This window comes from Glycine soja, chromosome 9 (assembly GCF_004193775.1).
Source record: "Glycine soja cultivar W05 chromosome 9, ASM419377v2, whole genome shotgun sequence".
NCBI lineage: Eukaryota > Viridiplantae > Streptophyta > Magnoliopsida > Fabales > Fabaceae > Glycine > Glycine soja.
Window position 1 is genome coordinate 825,128 of NC_041010.1, and position 22,727 is coordinate 847,854.

At 29.4% G+C, this 22,727-nt stretch overlaps 1 protein-coding gene across 1 annotated transcript; it reads right to left on the bottom strand.

Moving 5' to 3' along the window:
* Positions 1-1,108: 1,108 nt before the first annotated feature.
* LOC114367020 (cytochrome b561 and DOMON domain-containing protein At5g47530-like) lies at positions 1,109-3,167 on the bottom strand. Its single transcript, XM_028324091.1, has 3 exons — positions 2,293-3,167; positions 1,817-2,071; positions 1,109-1,727 (listed from the first exon to the last, which is right to left on the bottom strand). The coding sequence occupies exons 1-3, from the start codon at positions 2,923-2,925 to the stop codon at positions 1,401-1,403; spliced, it is 1,215 nt and encodes a 404-aa protein (XP_028179892.1). The 5' UTR covers positions 2,926-3,167; the 3' UTR covers positions 1,109-1,400.
* Positions 3,168-22,727: the final 19,560 nt, after the last annotated feature.

Here is a 22,727-nt window from a genome sequence, read left to right on the forward strand (position 1 = left end):
GAGTACAATTCCTTTTATATTACATTGCTAAAATATCAGTATATTAAGAATGTTAAAACACGCTCTTTTGACACATTTTTTTCATCATCGGTGATTGGGTAGAGAATGCTCCCATTAAATAAAAGGGTTGAGTACAGTTATTTAGCAAGGCCAACAATTTTTTATCTAATAATAGAATAAGTAATGTTATTTTCACTGAAAAATTTCATAATCTTTTTTAGCAATTCATTTTTTTTCTTCTATCTCTTTTCATCACATTATTTATTTTATGTCACATTTCTCTTTGGTTTCTATCTCTTTTTCTCTCTGTAGAAAGTGTTGCAGAAAAAAATTAGTGAAAATAGCGTTACAATGGCAGAATTTGATGGTAATGTGATTGTTTGAGCATATATACTCTAATTCTGATTAAATGTTTCACGTGTTAACGATGCAACTCGCTTTAAATTAATTCCATTCACATGGGGTATGAGAGGTTTCCCGTAAACTTCCGCCTTAGATTATGCTGCGATTCTTTTGACATTTTCTTATCTAATTTACTGTGATACCGCTATGGCCTAGTGCCTTTGTCTCTTGGCTCGGTGTTAAAAAAGTTTGGCCGAAATACGAGAAGAAATGCAATTAGCAACTCATTGCTAATTAAAATAAGATGGCGTGCACTCCCGCTTGTGGGTTCGGTTTTCAAACTCTCAGAAAAAGGGGAAAACGGTGTATTAAATATAGAAAATGATTGATGCGGAATAGTGTAAAGCCAGGTAATGGTCCAAATGTCCAAGTAGAGGAAGGAATATGACAGAAAGGGAGCATAATGCATCCATCCCTTCGGTTTGATAAATTCAAACGATTCCCAAGAGGTTTGGTCAATAATGCTCACCAAAATATGTCATGTACAGGCTGTATTCTTTATAGCCTTTATGCGATTCACAGCTCCACTGTTGAAGTCCAATATGACCAAAAGAAATTCAATTCGATACAAAAGTTTTTGGAAGAGCTTTACCAAATTGTACATGCAATAAAATCCACTAGGCTGTTGCCCCCAACCGAAAGGAACAAAGAAAAATTGAATACCACTAGGCCATCTAACCCAGAGAGATAACATAACAAGCAAAGATATTTGAAACTGGAAGGTATGGAGAAAGAGTAAGACAAAAGTAAACAATAAATACAAATATGAAGAAAAATCGATACAAGGTATCCTCTGAAAACCATGTCCCAGGAACTCACTGTCTATCCTATGAAAGAATTTTATATCAAAACCAGACTCTAAGCTACTGGGAGTGTCCTAAATACACTCCATATAAGTGAACAAATATACAAACAGAAAGTGTTTAAGTTTTAACAACCAAACTCATATAAGTAGAATTCAGAAGCCAAAAATCCAGTATCTATGAGGCCACTTTCCCTTACACCTGCTGTCCTCTAGAACCATACCCATTTGTTCCATTGACACCATGTGCTGTCTTGTTCTCTGAGTTCCTCCTCTTCAACACAACAATCCATGTGTAGGCCTCCAAAAGCACAGCAATGCCACCCAAAGCTGCAATGATGCCAATGTAAGCATGCTTCCAGTCATTGTAGCGATCCCCTACAGAAGTCTCCAATGCATCAAACCCTTTAAAGACGTTGATGATACTGATGATTATGGTGGAGTATCCAACGGCGTAGTGGTAAATGTTCCAGTAGATTCTGATTTTGTGGTCTTTGTTGGGCCTCAAAAGCAGAGCAAAAACCTGTATTCAACAAAATATATGTGAGTCCCATAACATTCCGAAGAGGCTTAAGAAACAAACAAATCAAGAACATTTCCTAAGTCATATACCTGAAGGGTTCCAAGGCAGAAGAGGGTGATCCCGAGTGCTCTATGGGTGTTATACTTAATACCAACCGAGTCACTTCCGAGTTTGAGACCAGTTCCCCACCCAGCAACACCAACTATGTAGGCAGAGGTTTGGCATGTAACATGAAGGTAAAACCAAGCAGGGTCTGCAGATTTGAACACCTTCAAATACCTTGCTATTATGGCACCAACGGGCATCAAAATCCCCCAGCTCAGTGCATTCAGCACTCCATGGACCTGAACAAATCAACACACACTCTTCAATTGTTCTCCCTAAAAAAGAAGAAAACGAATTTCCAAACATCCCTTATGGTTTGATGCCAAGGAAACCATGCAGGGAGTATAAGGTGGATTGGATGGTTAAGGGGGAAGGGAAAGGTGGTGGGTTCAATCCCCTCTCTAACAAAACCAACATTTGTCGGAAAAAAAAAAAAGCAAGTAGAATAACAGGTACTTACATTTCTTCTTCTCCTAAGTGAATTCCCACTTCCTGCTTGACTGGAGCCAGAAAGAAGATCCAAGCTTTCCTTGGATTGGGTGTTGGAAGAAGTCATAGAATGCATTGCAGGGGTACCAGAAGACACAGGACCATCGTTCCAAAGGTGGACCAAAGTGGTGGTACCACTGGGAAGAGTGAGGGTAGCATAGATGGTGACCTCAGTGCTCTGATGGGTAGCCGTCAATCCTGAGTGATTATAAGAGATGGCTCCCTCTGCCAGTGTGGTTCCGGGATTTGCAATGGAAGAAGTATATGCATTTGGGGCACCGCTAGATGGTATGATAGCCACCAGAGCTTGTGCTCCCGTCATAGCTGAATTGAGGTTGTTGCTGGGATTGATAGCCCATGCAACCCACTTGTCTGTTCCAGAGATTCCTGTGTGTCTGAAGGCTATGTCCAACTTCCCTGTGGCCTGGTCAAAGGTCCAGTGGAGGTACGAGGATAGGTGAGGAAGATCACGGCATGTGGTGAAAACCTTGTTTTCGGTGAAGGCCTGGCCCTTGCATGCTGTCTGTGCCGAGGTTGTCAGAAGGAGAGAGCTCAACACAGATATGGCCAACACAAGCCTCACCACAACCAACTTTCCAACCATCTTCCTGTTGCTACAGTTACAAACAACTACAACAATGAACAACACCTTTTGTTGGTTCTTGATTCTCTTCCTTGATCCTGAAAAGGGTACTTGGCAATTTTGTGAAACTCTCTGTTGGGAGATCTAAATCTTATAGTAAGTAGCTCAATTGATTATTTTGTGGTTTGTTTGTTTCTCTTCTCTTCCTGCTTCTAGCAAAAAACGAGTTTAATGAACTGGAGCAGGTTGTGAGAGAGAAAGAGGGGTGAGGGGGGGTTATTATAAGGGTGGATGGGTTTTGGTAGTTGAGTAGTTGATGTCCAACGATGACTAAAGTCTGAGAGAAGAAAATCAAAAACAAAACAACAAACAGTAAGGGGTTAAATCTTAAATTAGAACAACTAAATATCTAGATGCTCTAATTAATTCATGTAAAAGTATGAATTTATTATACATTATGATATTCATTAGGATGTCACTTACCATAGGTTCAAGGGAGTTAATTAAAGAATTAAAAAAAGTATTTATTATTTAAATTATAAAAAAATGTAAAAAATATAAATATTATAATTTTTTTCTCAATAAAAATATTTCTTGTCCACACTAATTAACATTTACTTGTTTTTTATTCTCTAGTCTCAATTAAAATTAAAAAAGGTATAATTTTTTATTGACATAGAAACACCTCTTAAAAGATCAATTATAAAAGGCGCGTTATGTGTGTCACCACTGGGTCCAGCCTCCCAGTGAGAGGAAGCTTCCATTACGTTTGCCATGAACAAGCAATTTGATTTGTTCCAAAAAGTAAAATTACGAATTGTAAAAGTCGACCAGGTTTTCAAACGACCATCCCTTTCACACCTGTCTCTTTGTGCAACTCAAGGCTTCAAAAACACTTTTGTTTTTTTTCTTTTTTTGCTTTATTTTTTTTTTCAAATACAAAGTTGCAAACCTGATTTTTATGGTTGAAGTGAAGGATCAGAAAGAATATTATTGTTGGCCGGTTTAACCAAACGGTGTGTCTAACAACCTCTTTCTTTCATCCGTTTTGGTTTGCTTGCGTTGTAATGTCGTCAGCCCACACCAACGGGGTTGACCGTATTTTTTACCCCACGACGTAGACATACGGTACGGTAGTGGTATTTAATTATGTATACTCCATTAGATACGAATATTTAGTTAAAAGTTTAAGCATTATGCAATCTTATGTTTCCCATCACAAGTTGGCTTCAAGGTTCATATATATTATTTTTCGATGAAAATGTTAATATAACTTCGAATTCACAAGCATCAATTCATTATGTTGAGGTATACAAAAAAAATTGTGTATTTATATTCTCAAAATCAGATGTTTGAAGTTTCAACTATCGGGTAATGTTAAATGTTATGAATTTAAGACGGACTTTATGATATTTTGCTTGTAAGGTTTGAAATTTTATCGATGTAACGAGTGTTTGATTTAACATTATATTATGTATTTGGACGAGAAAATTCAAAATTCTGATAAATTTTAAATTTTAAGAATTTTAAATATTTCAATTGAAATTCTTTTATTTTTAAAATTTTGTGTTTGGATGAAAAAAATTAAAATTGTGAAGGTGAAAGAAAATGAATGCAAAGAGAATAAAAGATATGTTTGGTGTGCTTTCAAAGAAAATAACATTGATGCGGTATGAAAAGTCACAGGAAAATCAGGACACGGCGGTATACACCATTACATCCGATCACACATTCCTGTCAACGGCGTAAGGCATGACTCAGGTCCTCCGTGTCGGCGAGCACCTCCGCCGTGTGATGGATAGCGACGACTGCTCTCATGACTGGCGGGTGCAATTCTACGTGTATCCTACGCCCACACGCGATGTTCTACGAGGACGGTGTTTCTTGAAGAAGAGGATCATTGGCATGGAGGAAGAATCTCAAGTTCAAGAACAAATTTCGGAAGCTTTTAAGTGAAAATTCTTCTATTAAGAAGAAAATTTCAATTTTTCACATTTTAAAAGGAAATTAAAATTCCACATTTTTAGTTGTTTAAAATTTTGTTTTAAAATTTTAAAAATTTAAATTCTTTCATATAAAAACATTCATATAATGAATTTTAGATTAAAGAAATTTAAATTCTCTAATAAATTATTTTCTTCAATTAAAATTTTCTATCCAAATACATCATTCTTTTCTACCTCCAAATAAAAATAACTCTATAACTTCTGTTTTTTTTTTTTAATGCACGGTATGGGATGTTAGACCTGAAATCAAATATGCAAATATTTGTTATATATAATTCCATAGTACGGAATGAACTAAGCACATTTATGTTAAATTAACTGGAGAAGTTCTTTTAAGCTAACTTTTAAAACAAAACTAAAACTTTATAATTCTTCCAAAACGAATAATCGTAGACTTCCAATTTAAGTTTCTGAATACTTTCTATAAGCCTTAACGGGGCAAAGAGAAGGCTTCTTATCCGGTACATCGTTATCATGTGGCTGGAAATAAATGTAGCTGATGATTGAATAATTAAGGGATCTTAATCGAAGCATATATTGAGTTAACAAACAAATATTTGTTAAGTGTAACAAAATTTCGTAGTCAACGTTAGAAGATTCTCAACTTTTGTTCCTTTTTTTAATTGTTCTATTTTGTTTCCCCATAGTCTTTTATTGTGCAATAGATTATTACACAGGGCATTAGCATTCTCCGCAAGTTTGGGTGGGAGTCAACTTGGAGAATGTGTTTAATTATGAGTAATTTATTTCAACTATTGTGGCTGCCTCATTTGAGTCAGTCAGCAAAATTAGAATTGGCATTCACATGGAAATTGGAAGACGCGTACAAGTCAAGAAACGCAAGCGGAACTAAGCTAATGCAACCAATTCCATACACCCAACTCAGTTTTTGATTATTAGCATTAGTTAGCATTAACATGTGCTTTAGCTAACAAGCAATAAATCAATACCCTTTATTGCAGAGGAAGAGGAATTTTGTCCAGATTAGGTCATGTCCATGTTAGAGGAATAATGGTGCATTTTTTCATGCCTTTCCAATAAACAAACAATAAAAAAAAAAGTTATTTTTTTTCTTAAAAAAATCAACGAGTAAGCTTTTTAGACTGCTTGATTGAGCAAAAGTGTACTTGTTTGAAATGTTTTTATAATGTTATTTTTAGAATCTATAGTATTCAGAAAATCATTTTGGATTTTGATCTAAAATAGAACGAGCAAGGGTTACATTTTTCTAACGCTTATTTTTCATATAAAAAATATTACTTTTAAGGGGAGTATTGAGTTTCCATGAAGTTTAGAAAAATTATTTGTTTTAAAAGCTACCACAACTAGCTAGTATATTTCCTTTGAGAGCCCATGTGTTTGGCGGCTTGATTTTATATGATCTAGATTTTATAAATTTATTTTGATTAAAAATAAGTTTGAAGTAATTTATATTTTTTTAAACAAAAGATTCCATTATATAAAAGAAAACTAGATGTGCCAAAAGCATGTAATAGTTTAAATATTTTGATTAAAAAGTAATATTGGCATATTAAATAATTAAGAGTAAAAAACACATGCACGTGCAAAAGTTAGTAATTCTTTCACTTCTATAGTTACTGAGTTGATAGATTAATTTTAATTTAACAAAAAAAAATGAATTTGAATCCTAAATATGTTTCTCATCGAAAGATGTATGTGATCTTAAACTAAGAACTTATTTCCCTTATACTCAATCTCATTCAAGTCACTTTAAAAAGCTAACAGAAGTGATTTAAAGTGATAAAACACTGTTTGAAATTTGAAGTATACATTCCGCATAGATTTCCACTCCCAGTAGTCTTCCACAATACAGTAACTTCGAGTCAATACTTTTTAAATCTCAGATATTATAAATTGAATCTGTTTGGTTGGTACATAAGTGTTGGGAGTGCTTTAAATTTTCCATAACTTTTTCTTTACACCTACATTCTTTTTTTTATGCCTATCCTTAACTTTTGTTATTTAATTAGTTTTTATTGGGATGTAATTACATAATTATGATATATAGGAATTCTTAAGAACGAAATAGGACATAGAATATAAAAAAGTTAAATTAATTTACTAATCATCTCTAATCTATTTTTTATGTTGGATTTGATTTTTTAATTTTTTGAATTAAACTTAATCTTCTAATTTTTAAAATCGATTCAATTTATCATGACATGACATGTAAATTGGACAAACGATATTAAAAACCTGTATTTTGTAACTACTTAAAATTACTGAAGTGATAATTTTAAGCTGTCACAAAATACACGTTTAAATTATATGATTAAATTTAGACGATAAAACCAATCAAATTAATTTAAACGGTGAGATAAAAAAATAAATGAGAGAATCAGTAAAGTAATCTGAGTTATAAAAAATGAGGTAGTGAATGAAAGAGACAAAAAATGTTTTTGAGCAGGAAAGTTAAAAACGGCACCGCACAGTACAGAGGCGTGTGGAGGAGGAGGAGTAGCGCGTCAAAGGGTTTCCGATTTCATAATGGGACCCACAGAGGGTGCCACGCGTTATACGCTGCCACTTTTTTTCCATTCTGGCGGTCACTCCATACGCCGGTCAAACCACAAGTAAAAAATTCACTGCTGAACCTGAAATATTATTAAGGACGATTGTATTTAAATAATAAATAAAAAGATATATCAAGGAAAGAGAAAAAATGGTGCAATAAAAACTAGAGAAAAAATAATATTGAAAAATACAATATGTTTGAATATTATATATTAAGTTTGGAAATAAAATTTATATTTTAACATTTATAACCATTTTTAGATTTTCATTGTTAATTTTATTTATGTTCTTTTTATTTATATTCATAAAAATTAAATTATTCTTAACAAATAAATTATTTTTAATTTTAAAAAAGATGGTTCTCGTAATTTAAATCATTAAGGTATTGATCATTAAAAGAGTAAGAATTTAATAACATGAGATTAATTTATAAAAATAATTATAAATATAAAACCAAAATCTACGCAGAATATTAGAGATAATTTTATTGTATTTGAAATCAAACTTTAATTAATATAATATGGTTCTGAAAGCAAATTGTATTTTTTTTCCTTCTAAAATGAATAACAATTGAATTTCTAGTTTCTAATTCTACCAAATTTCACTTCCGCTTAAGACATTTTAATGTTACGTATGCAATAATTCCTAAATTAAGAAAAAGGCAATGAGAAACCCCTTTGTTAGTTCTGCATGTAAGTGTTTTGAGGGCTATGTCCAACGATAACAAACTTTCAAGTCTATTGACTGACTTGTCTCATTTTATACCTTTTTAGAATATTTGTTAGAAAAATAATAAATAACTTTTGAATTAAATTATATATATTGTTTCGACTTGAACTATGTTGAAATAATTAGAGTTATCATATTTAAAGTATTATTCACTTTAATGTTAGACAAGACAATCTAATTTTATCTTAAAAAAGTGAATATTTAACTCAAGAAATAATGATATTTATAAATCAGGTATTCTTAATTTATACTCCTAATTAACATGAAACTTTTTTACATACTTAGAGCAAGTTCTCGAGGTGTTAAGGATAAATAAAAGTTGCTTATGGCATCCTTCTAACTCAGAAAGGTTTTGACCTTAAGTCCATTAGTATTAATAAGATCATTATATTCAAAATATTATTCACTTTGATACTTAATCAACCATCACGATTTTGTTATATATTATGAGAAACTAAATTAATAACTAATAAATATATATGATTTCAACATTAAAAAAAAATACAATTTTCTTAAAATAGCAATGTGTTCTTTATCTGACTTTTGATTCCAATCATTGATGTGTGATTATATGATCTAGACTCACTTAGTTAATTCTTATTCTTACTTCTCTTTGTACATAGTTAATATAACAAACAAAACTTAATTGTATTTTTGGTTACTTAGATATTGTAATTATATAATTTTAGTTCTTTAGATTTCAATTGCGTGAGGTTTTTTATAAAAATAAAGGAACACGTTGAGACAATTTAAAAATAAAGAATCACATTGAGGAAGGTCTTTTATAAAAATAAAGGACTTGATTAAAACTTTTAGAAATAAAAAAATAATTAAACATTTTCAATAAATAAAAGAATCAAATTAATAATTAAGTCACTTATTTTTTTTTTCACTTTCGTTATTTTAGTAAGTACGGGTACGGCGATTTTACGACGTATTCCAAATTTTTGCCCTGTGATTGACATTTTCCTTACTTGTTAAACAGAAGTTGGAAAACATAGGGAATATTTGCTATGATTAAGTACAAGTCTAGTTGATGAATGGGGAAAGGGAATTTGGTAATCATTAACGAACTCATGCTTGGGGGGAGATGGCGCTCCTTCTACCAATTTGTTGTAGTCCTGGTTATTCTTTATTCATGCATCATTTTTATGTAGGACTCTGTTCTTTCTGTGAATGCTTTTCGGTACCTCTGCTACCTTATTATTAATACACATAATTTATTTGCTGATTAAAATAAAGAAATTCAAAAATATGAAACGAGTAATTTAGACTTTGGAGTACTTGGTCAGCCAAAAAAAGAAATTTGAAGTACTTTAATTAATTATCACTAATTTTGAAACCTTTTGTTGAGTTACTGACTTTTTCCGGACAACTCTAGCACAAGTACTGAAAAGGTGAAACGAGTAATTTGGAGTATATTGATTAATTAACACTAAACCATGGAATTACAATATTTTATAGTTAAAAAACATGTGTTTAACTAGTCAATTTGTACCACGCGATTCTTGTTTAATGTAGCTATTGTTTTTGCTTGCTTTCTATCTACTTTGCCTGTGTTCACACCCCCTTTTTTTCTCATTAGGTAACAGCTGAAGTCGGTTATAATAACACCAGTTTATTAAATGGAAAATCCCACAATACCCTTCTTTGTTTCTTCACCTGTGAAGACATGTCATAGATGATGTGTGTCACTGCCTATCTGAAAAAAATCAGAGTCACACATAAATAAGTATTATTTATCCTTTCAGAATTCAGACTACAGATGATGAACCCAGTACAAGCTGACCAGGTTATATTGTAACACATAAATTAGTTAGAATCCTTTTATTTTGATGAACCAAAGGCTTAGCATAAAAAAATAGCCTTTAATTTGCCTCAGCTCTCAGCTTAGTCTCTACACCTTAGTTTTTAATTTAAAGGAAATGTTGAAAAATAGATTCTCTTTAATATTTCTTTCCCTGTCATTTTTATCAGTTATCACCTTCGGAACTTATACAGTTATACTTGTTTCTCAGCACCCTCCATTATCTTCCAGTTCTAGAGTAGAAGCCCTCCAACGTTAATTATGTGTCAACCTATATCTATGTTTCCATGTGCAACATGTACAGGCTAAATATAATAGCAAGAAAAACACTCGTTAAACTTCACGAGTGTTCAGCAATTTTAATTATTTATCTATTAAAAAATGTTAATTATTATTTATTTCCCTTCATGTTCATTTTTAATATTTCTACCAAGTAAAATGATAAAATATTAATAAAGTAAGAGAATAATAAAGTTTAATATATTCATACTTTTTAAAAGTTAAAAATGCTTATAATTAATTATTTTAATTCTTGTATAAAGGCTAAATGATATGGTGACTATTTCAAGATTGGTTGGTGAATACCTTACCACTTCAAACATGTGTGTCCGTAAAAGAATAATAAAGTTTAATATATTCACACTTCTTAAAAATTAAAAATGCTTACAATTAATTAGTTTAATTATTGTATAAAGGTTAATATGTGTGTGTAACAGAATAAAAAAGTTTAATATATTCATACTTTTAAATATTAAAATGTGTGTGTATGTGAAGCTGTGAAAGTTTTCCATTTTCACTTGATTATATACCATCCATAATACACGTAAATATGGATCCCATATGACTCATGTAATATGTCACGATACGTAACTTTATGTGAACGTAATTATAAGACTAATTTGTGACAGAAACTTTTATAATACTATTAAAAGCTTTCAAAAGCAGTACGTGCATGCTGATCGTACCGTCGACGGAAAAAAAAAGTGCACATTCAAATTATTAATTCAACATGTGATAGAGTCAAAATAAATTTCTGTAAACTAAAAAAAAAGTCAAAATAAATTTTGTCATCCAAGTTAATTGGAAACCAAATATATATTGAGTAGGTGAATTAATAATCCTTTAAAAGAAAAGTGAATTAATAATCCTTTAAAAGAAAAGTCTTACTTCTCATTTTTATATCGATCGTTTAGCATGCATTGATCAACTGTATGTTCTTCATCACATGTAAATTCACTAATTTGACATGTTATATATATGTGAAGGAAAGAAAAATATTAGTGACAACTTCGTTGTTATTTATAATTTTCTTTTTATTTTTTCAAAAGAAGTAGCATTTTAGGTTTTCAATATAAAATATTAAACTTTTTATTCTAATTTTACTCAACAAAAAAATAATAATGGTTTTGAGTATTATTGCATCAATTTTTCAGCAACCAATATATAATTTAGTAAAACTATTAAGCTCATTAAGTTAGTTTTTCTTTCTTTTTGTTAATTTTTTTAAAAAAAAGCTTGAAGGTCAGTGTATTTTATATTTTAAAATGGAGCAAGTGAAATATACTCGTACTATTTTTGACCCAAAACTAATTGAAAACTGAAAAGTTAATTGAAAGTTGAAAAATTAACTTATTAAATTATAAGTATTTAATAAAATTAACTATTGAAATAATTAAAAATCATAAAGTGATTGAAAAATAATAAAATCACGATTTATTCAAAAGGATGTATAGAAAATTTGATAAATATATTAAGAATAAAAAAATATAAAAAATTGTAAGTTATAAACTAACCTTTTAAAAAATTTTATTTCAAGTAATGATTAAAAAATGATAGAAATTAAAAAATTATTTTCTAAACAATCAAGTGAGTGTTTTTTAATTAGTAAAAAAAATTATGAATATAATTTTAATTCTTTCGTTTACCATCTTACAATTTTTTTTTAAAAAATATGTGAATTCAATTCAGGGCTGAGAACGTAATGGTCAGACTTTTAAAGTTTCAAAGCCGTGCATTTTGATCGTACAGGTACAGATAAAGAAAAATAATTGAAGAAATTAAGGAGCCTTATTAATTAATAACATGTCTGAAGTCTTGCTTTAAAAAAACATGTTTGAAGTCACTTGGGGAAGTCATCTTGGAAATCTATTTTGAAGTCAAACAAACGAGGTGGTAATTGGTAAAAATTTACCGTAATGATGTGTAGATCTATTTTGAATTGATGATATAAAAGATTGTAATAACATGCCTTTAATTTTAACATTTTTTATATTATTATTACTGTATGTTTATATTACTAAATAATCTATACAAGTTCGTTCGCTGTTTAACTAAATTAGTGTTCACATAAAAGTCATTCAATATAAAAATGGGTTGCAAATACTAAATAGTATATTAAACGTATATGGTTACTAATTGTTGTATTAACAAATGCCATTAATGTAATTTTAATGAAATACGAAAAGAAAATTATGCGTATTTACATACAACTCTTTTTTTTTTTACTGCCAGAGACATACAACTCCGATTTAATTAAGTTTTACTTTCCGTGGTTTAGTTGAATGTATATCGGATTTACCTTTCCTTCATGGGCATGCATCCGATGAAATTGGGTATGTTGGATTTACCAAGACTTAAGCAACTCAACAAAAATAAAGAGGTAGGAATGTTTTGTACTTTTTTTCAAATGTTACTTGTTAGTTTGTAAAAGATATTTGAACACATAATTTATTTTTCTTTCAACTATTAAATCAATCTTATAACTCCTATGAATATTTTGCACATTATACTCTATAGAGCTACATAATACATGCACGTTCTTATGTGTTTATAGCTTAATTATATTTCCGTCATTGTATTATTCAAGGAGTACCGTATTTCATTAATAATGTGTGAACAAGCTTAATCGTATTTGTTATGCCCTAAACCCTTTTTGAATTCTTTTAACAACTAAATAAAAAGAGACGTTTAAAATAGTTAGAAGAACCACACCAGGACCTACGTAAGCATGCTTGGTGGGGAAGGTATAAAAAGCTTCGAAATAGTTGCATTAATTTGAATATTAAGCCCTGAATTCGTCACCGATTGGCTCATATATGAAGACTTTTATTTTATATGACAAACTTTTTATTCGTTCCCAGCCCAGCCCTATTTTTTCCCCCATTGAGTGGCTTGTTGCTTGGGAGATTGACATGTGTTATGACCTATATTGAAAAATATTTAGCGTAAGAAAATTGCAAGAAATAATATATAAATAAATAAATAAATCACAGGTGATTTTAATGCTAGAAGCTTGATTAGAAGTTACGAGTAGTAAATTTGGCGGAGTCGTTGGTTGGAGATATCTCAGTCAAGTCACAGCTGTTCAAGGTAATTGTCCATTAACGTTTTTTTCTTTATAATATTTAAATTAAAATAATATTACTTAATAAGGTCATTACGTGCGTGTAATGGTAGGTGAGCTGCAATTCTTTTAAAAAATAACCTTGACCCCCTCAAGTTTCAAACAACATCATTTGTTGATGGGCATGGTCTTGGACCAAGCTTCGTGTAACATCTCCATCAATATCCATTTTTAACTTTTAAACTCAATCTTTGAAGTTTAGAATCCCGGATAAATGCTTTTAACTTGAAGCATTCTTCTTCTTTTTTCCCACAAAAATATATATATTTATGGTTTATTTACTAGTTATCTCTCACATCTGTACAAAACAATATATAATTACTAGAGAGGAAAAAGGAAACATGGTTCGGGCTTTGGGCTAGGCTGACCAGTTAAGCAGTGCATGCCTGTTGTGACAAATGGTTTGATCTTATAAACTCAGGTTGAATTTATATAGATCTTAATTTCTATTTGAAGTTGAAGGTTTCACAGGACAAAATAGTGTGGAAAGAAAGAGAAATGATTAAAATAAAGACTGTGGGATACCGGGCCATGCACAAGAGCCTTGTGTACAAAATTACAGATTTTGTTTATTTCTCAATTCAAATAAGTTATATCTTGTGAGTTAGACTGAAAATAATATGATATAATTTGTTTTCTTTAATGAAAATTCAATGTTAAAAAGACATTTTATTTATTAACAGAGAAATGAGTGGGCAGAAATCCAACATTAAATATATAGATTAATACTATTTGGTACATTAAATATATATGTTTGTATTATAAATACATACATTAAATGCATGTCTATAATATTAATTGTATAATACTTTATAAAAAACATTAATTGTATAATATTATTTAGAGTAAAAAATTACAGTCATCTCTCTTGAGATTTATTCTCATTACACATGCATTTTCTCCTCTCTTTTTTTCCATCCTACACAAAATCCATCCCTTCTTGGTATGATTCCATTTTGCAGAAACCACCAATAGAACATCAAAATTTCATCCATAGCCAATTTAGTTAAATGAATTTTCAACGATGAATCTCCACTAAACCACTCAATAATTTTAGCATCACATCCGCAAAAATGAAAGCACTAAACCGAGTTAAATCAACAAAGATTCCAATAGCAAGAAAATGATGAACAAAATTAACAGTAAACATGATAAAATCGCATGAGATGTGAGAGAAAGAATATGAGAAAGTATCCGGGTAGAGGGAGAAATAATATGAGAAATGTTGGAAAGAGACTGAAAAGTTGTTTTTTTACCATTGTGGGAGGGTATAATTGTAAATCAATTAAAAAATTAACAGAAATGAACACCGTTAAATGAGGACGTACCAAAGAAATGTTTAGAAAAGAAAGAAATACATGTGTTATTAGTATAGAAATTGAACACAACATTAGAGAAAATTTATAACACTCACATCTCCTATCTCCTATCAACCCGGTGAGTTAAATCCTCTTTATATAAATTTTATTTAGATGAATGTAAAAAGTTATAATTAAGAAATAAAAAAAATTGATATTAATTTTATTGTTTTATCCTTCTAATTTTTACTGTTCTACTCCTGTAATTCTAAACACATATAAGTCATTGAAACAAACACACATTGATCCAATTATGAGTAATTTGGATTTTTGTTTATCACAAAATTATGTATTTTATAAATATTTATAATATTTTTCTTTTATAAAAATATAATATATTATTTTTTTTGTTCCCACTATACAACTTTTCTGCATCTGGCCCTAGTCACCATCTATTTATCTGTTCTTGTTCATTTTTACTTCAAAATACATCGTTTAATTAATAAGCAAAAAATTGACAAAATTAAGGGGAGTATCAATAAACTGTGAATTAGCATACAATAGAGCTGCCTTTCCAAGAGTATGAACAACTTGATTGACTTATCTAAGAATCAAACTCATGGATAAATTGTTTACAAAACTAAGTTTCTGTTTACAAGCATTTGAAATGAAGCCCAGCTGATATCATGTTTGTGCTATTGTGAACGCTGTCAAAGATCACGTTGTGTAGCCTCAAGTCAATGACCCAGTTGATATCTGCTAGAAGGGATGAAGCTTGAGCTTCAGCAATGGGAATGGGACCAGCATGGAATGACGTTCTTGCAGCAACAAAATCGCCATCTGCATTTCAAAGACATGCTCCTAAACTTATTTAGTCATCATGTATTTGCCCTCTGAATTTTGCCATGGTTTGGCAAGGGATCTTCCTTTCCTTAAACTTAATACTATATACAAGCTAATTTATGTAACTATATAAACTCTAATAACAAAATCTCGATCCACAATTTTGACGTCAATAAAATCTTGCAACCCACTAGGATAAGGAATATATACTATATTTCTTATTTTCTTTCAAGATAAAATAGGAGGCGGATAAATGGGCAAAGAGAACGAATTTGATGTCACAAAATTTGACACATGAATTAACGTAGCAAAAGAGGAAGGGAAACGAAGCCATTTATGCCGACAAAACTGAGAAATTCGAAATTAGTGTATAAGATAGGCTCATTTTGGACCACCCCCAATTCCGGTGAGAAACTCATAGACCTTTTTCTAGGCATTTATATCTTACACTCTGACTATTACATGAAACACCTTTTATATTTTGAAAAGTTTATTCCGAAATATAAATTTATATTCTAGAATTAACTTTTCAAAATATAACAAGAGGTATAATATAGTGCAGGATACAATAGCCATTTTTCTATTACGTATGGTTCGTTGCTCTCTTTTTATTTTGATCCAGTGACAGTTCATTTCTAAACAATAATAAAGTACTATTAGGACTATGAAGTACCATGAGGCCCAGCCTTGGCCCTATAAAATATTAACCTTTAATAGATTCGATATAAGTGATGCTGGGATCCATGACAACATTTCCTAAAAATGATGATATATGGATACTTATATTTTTTAAATACCTGACAAATTATCATTTTTTTTTATCAAATCATATACTTTTATCGGTTTTTCACTAGGTTCATATTGGATATCCATACATAATTTTTCATTTGCCAATACGTTAGAATTAAAGTTGGGGCAGAGCATAGCATTCAATGGTGCCTAATCCTAAGAAAAACATTATGTGTCTATCTAACTCTACATACAAAATAAAAACTAACTTAATTAGTATTAATGACAATCTTAAGTATTTATTATTATAAATTATTTTAAAATGTTTAATTATATTACATATGTAAATTTAATTAAAATACACAAACAATGTAAAAAAGATCACATTGTCATAGATTGTCAATTACTTTATACATATACTCAATAAAAAGTGTGCATGAATATTATATTAATTTAAAATATAGGAAAATCATCTCATAATTAAATTTGATAGATCAATTTTAATTTTTTTTATAACATTATAAATAAATTTATATTTTCAAAATCTCAGTAAGAATATTTTGAGTATAAGTTTTCAAATAGAAAATGTTAATTCAAACTTGTTCAGACAATAAATTTGCTTATCAAATTGAAATTTTAAGGATTAATAGTGTTTTTAATTCTGTTTTTTTTTAAATTGACTTTCATCTCTTTTTAAAACAAATCGTTTTTGTCTCTCCATTTTTCAAAAAATATCCAAGCTTTAATCCTTAAAGTCAACATCTTCCCCTTATACTGAGACTAAAGTTAGTGTATTTTAAAAAATATAGACTAAAACCAAAATTCAAAAAATTTCAAGGACTAAAAATACCATTAACCCACATTTTGAAGTATTGTGAATAATTTAAAATAACTAGTAATAAATATATCTTTATTTCTCTCAAGTTTTCTTTTATATCCTTTTTAATGAAATTTGTAATTAGTTAAGGAAGACTATTAAATATTTTAGAGTTCTTTTTTTTTAGATAATATTTTTGAGTTCTTAAAAGTGTTAGATTTATTAGAAACATATATAGCACTAACATTCCAAAATAAGAGATGAGCTATACTCAATTTTTCCCAGCAGAGTCCATTTGCCAGCCATCAGCCATGACTCATGAGGATTTGCATTTTGGTGGGATAGATCAATTTTAGATACAAGTGACGCTGCTAGATTCTGAATGAATACTCCAAAGGTTTGTGTTCTTATTTTTAAACACACGTTCTATGACTATAATGCATCCTACTTCTACTACTACACTGTGTGATTCCAACGGGCCTTTGAAAAACAATGGATTCCTAAAAATCTCCAATCAATTCTCATAATTTTTTGCTCCCACTATCTTCACGATTAGATTCGTAATTTGAAGAGAAATAAAATCTCTATTTGTTTTATTTCTGTCTCAGGAATTGGGCCCAAACTGTAACTGTTCTTTATGGGTTGCAGATTCTGTTCTGCATTAGTGATGTAGCTGTCATGTTGGACTTTTTGTTATTCTTCTACCCGCAGGAAATTGCTAAGGATTAAGGAACACAAGGTATATATAGGTGTATTTCTTTAATAAGCTTTATTTATGGCCTATAAATAAATTAAAATTTTGATTTAGGATATAGAACCATTTGATGCTGAATAAAGAATTTGTAATTGATGTGATTTTTTTTTATACAAAATGATATAATCTTTTTCTGTAAAAAGAAACTATTGTCCTTTTAATGAACATAACAAAAATAAACAGTTTCATGGGAACAAATGTTTTTTTTTTTCTGACTCATGGGAACAAGGGTAGTATATAAAGAAATAAACGATATGAATTAGTTTAGCAATAATAAAAACCTCGTGGATTAATTTTACATCTAGTTTCCTATTAATATTCCATGTGCAATTTTGGTCGCCCTAACAATGATGTGAACTGAATCTGATAAGTGGGGAGGTTATATGATTTAGAAAATAATAATAATAAAGAGTGGCAGAAACAGAAGTTAAACTCAAAGCTTACAAGGACCAATTTTTTTTTTTAGAGAAACAAACTTATAAATTATAATGACTGAAAATAAAATAAAAATGAATTATAACTTCCTTCATATTTATCTTTAATTCTTGTGGATAAAACACAAATTTACATGAACTAAATTCATATTTAAGTGTTTAATTTAAAATAGTACACGGCACTGCCTATTTTTACTTGTAACCCTTGATAGGTGAAGTGTCGGTGAGATATAAAAACAAGCGCAGAGGAGAACACGGGAGGGATTGGTTTTGAACACGGTTGGTACGACCATATAGAGTGTACGGAAATAATTTCTTTTTACAGAATCGTAAGGTCTATTTTCCTAACTCACTATTGATGTGAAAGTGAACTAGATTGCCAAAATTTAGAATAAAAATCAATAAACTCATCAACAAGTTCAATTTTATACTTATTTTTTAATTATAATTGGATTCGGGAAGGATAAAAGGAAGAGCAAGAACAAATAGAGAGCATGCAACACTGTGAAAACCAAGAGCAGAGCACTATTTTAAAATTCTTCTCAGGTCAATAGCACATGCACAGACCAAGGTAATCTTTAACATTGACCTCCATTTTTTGGTTGCACGGGTGAACCAATGTGCTGTTTAATGAGATGGTTATCTAGGGTAACTTGTTTAGAAGGAATAATAAGATTGTACATTCATTTTTATTATAATCGATTCTCTCAAGGATAACTAGGGAATGGTGATTCTTTGATCAAAGTGTCGACTGTACAAGGATCCGATTTCAAAAGAATGGTCAAAAGAATAGTAAAGAAGGATGAATGATGAAGGAAAATGAAAATTGAAAACAACCTATGCCATTCCCACACTCATTTGTAGGCATAATAATGCAATGCTAGCTAGTAACGTTTTGAATGGTTGGGAGGGATCCATTGAAAAATGAAACTCTAGCTCTTGGATACACTGCCCCCACGTGGATTGTGAGTAAGAGGTTTATGAATAACATTGTAGGGTCATTAATTATATTTTGAGATAAGCACCTAATAATGTGAGGTCAACACATTATTGTCCATTTCAAATGGCACATTCATCCTAACCATCATTAATACGACAAAATTTAAGTTATCTAGTATTACTCTCTATGTTCTTATTTATAAAATTCAAATTTGGATTAATGCTTTTTTTTTATAAGATTGAATTCATAATGTTTTTTCATTAATTATTTTTATATTAAAAATATCTCTCATTAAAAAAATGTATTAATAAATCATTAGAAGAAAAAAATATTAATAATAAGAATAATTTTTAAAAAAATTATTAATTTAAAACAATTTTTTTTATTATTAATTAAATCAATTATTTTGTTTAATTTTGATAAATTAAGTAATTGGATATATATATATAAAAGAACGAAGGAAGTATCATTTTCCTACCTATTTTTTGTTGTCAATAATAAGGGGTTGTTTACCTACTTATTTTAATTAAATTCCAAAAGATTCATTTAAGTAGTGTGACTTTGACATGTTGCATTTTGTTTTGTTCCACAACAACTCATCTCCCCACCAAAGTTAATCAATATTCTTTTAACCAATTTTTGAAAATTAAAAATTTAATTAATAATATTAAATTTATTAACATATAATTTTTGTTCACTTCTTTTTTATATTTAATTAATTAATACATATCTAGTTAAGAGTTTTTTTTTCAAAATTCCTTAGTATAATTTAATTAAGTTCTCATTTGTGTTTTATTGTCTTTAACTTTTTTAATCGATTTTTTATATATAAATTAAGAAAAACATACTATGATGAATCAAATGACATAGGTGAAATTACATTAATTATTACACTATTGAATAATTTTATATAAGACATGAATTTGATCAATCAGATCATTGAATTATAATTATATATCATTTTTAATTATTTGTGTAAAATTTTAAGAAAATGAAAGTTCGAACATCAATAATCATAAATTACGTTGACTTTTACTATACAAATTTATAAGTTTGTTGCTGAAATCAAATCCATAATGAAGTATATAATCCAGTATTTCACAATTGTTCATGTATAATAGAAGATTCGAGATACATATATATATAAGCTCCAAAATCTAGTTGAATGACACAGTGCACAAATGTAGTATAGTACGTGATTAAGACCACTAATACGAATTCCTTTTCTTTGGCACAAGTTTTCTATGTTCTATATTATATAAGCTCAAAAAGTAACTTTGTTAATAATCTTTTGTTTCTTAATGATCTTCTTGTAAACCCCACTCTTTGTGATCTCACTTCTTTGCGTGTTTAACGAACACTTTGCAGTTCTTTAGCTGATGGCATCAGTAGGTGGCTTTCTGATATTTTTTTGGGGTCAAAAACGCGTTATCGTGGACGACATTCGTTAGTTCAACTAATTTAATTATTTAAATATCAATTCCAACATAAAATTATAAGTTTTTTAAAGTGTCAGTTTTAATCATTACGTCTCATTTGTACGTTTTAAATATTTTAATTAGAGCTTAAGAAACTACTGCACCATTTCCTTGTAACAAAGGATTGTATTATAAACAAAAAAACTCCAAAAAAAGGATTGTATTTACAAATAAAAGTGTCATAACTTAATTAAGAAAAAAACTGTCATAATTTTATTTAAGAAGTATTTAATACATTCAAATATTTATGAAAATAAAAATAAGAAAATTATATTTTTAAATGATATATATATATATATATGTTAATTTTTTAAATCTTTTTTGTTAACATTCTCCATTGATTTATATGAATATGCATTTTTTTTCCTTTTATGCTTGCAGTTAAGAGTGAGAGGCCAATTTTTTTGGATATATAAAAATCATTAAAATAAATAAAAACTCTTATAATAAGGTGTCTTAGCTTATATATAATAATAATGATAATAATAATAATAATATACACACACACCTAATACCCTCAAGACTCAAGGATTAAATTTGATTAACATGAGGAGCGAATTATATATTTTAATAATAAGTAAAAATAAATATAAATGAGAAGTTAACGAGCAAGCATTGGTTAAGGAAATGAAAATGAAAATTAATAAATGAAAATAAAAGCATTTATTTTCTTAAAATATAAAAACATTTAATAAAATGTATTAAATATTATTTTTACAATGTTATTACAACAGTTACCAAAATCACCCTAGTGAATAAACATGGCATGCATATTGCTATACTGACTGCAGTTTGTGTATTTTTTTTTTATCATTCAGAAAATTAAACAGCAAAGAAATAAACTAACATCTAGGAAAGTGACCAAATGTATAAAATGAAAAAAGTTAGGATGCATCCACCATTGATCTAAAATTAATCAAGATTACAAGGTATTTTGATTTGAAATCAAGGTGAATGTATTTTCACTTTATATTACCGCTAAATAAGTCAAATCTCTAATTAATCACAAAATTTTAAAAATAATAATGCGAATGATTATTAAAAATAAATTAAAGATGATTAATAGAAAAAATATCATATATATTAATTAATTAATAATGCAAACTGCAAAATTGCATATTGTTCATGGCTTTGCTGATTTTTCTTTTTTTGAAGAAGGCTTTGCTGATAATCGGCAAAATGTTGGTGTAGATTAGACATTCGACTTTCGCACTGATATGACGTTGAAATTATTATTTCATTTTCGGCAAGTTGTTCATTGATAGGCAATCCATTAGTTATTTTCAGTCATTCTCTCTCTCTCTCTCTCTCTCTCTCTATATATATATATATATATATATAAGAATAAGTTATTTTCATTATAATATAATTGTCTTAATCCATTACAGAAGATAATAAAATTTTCAGAAAAACGAAACCAATACTCTATCTATATCTATATTAAAATACAACTAAGGTAGTGGACAGCTCAGAATGCTGCATCCTTGCATAACAATAAAATTAAATTATTACGTTTAATTTAATTATTGAATGATGCAAAGTATGTAGTACTGAAAATTTTATTATCTTCTGTAATGGATTAAGACAAATAGATATTAAATATTTCTTTACTTAGTACTATACTATTGTTTTTTTGAAGTCTAAAATTAATTTGTTTCAAATTCAAATTCAAGACTTAGTATTAATTAAGTCTTCTTTAAAGGCCATGCAATACTGGCAATAGTTATAGTCCCATAATAAGAGTTTGACTTGCAATAAATAAGTCAGATAATACAGATCACTAGATCCTACGGCGCAGATATAAGTTAAGGTTAAAGTGCACCAGCCCTGCACTCTCATCACATCCACACGTGCCAATCCTTCCTTATTCTTTGACAACTGTATTTTACTCTTTTCGTACAGCTCCCATGTCACCAAACCAGGACATTTCCGTCATTTCATCCAGACACTAAAAAGCTCGCACAAAACGACGACGGTTCTGCCCAACGCCGACGACCCCACATGATATTATCCCAATCTCGTTCCTCAGTACGTTCACCTTCCGACACAT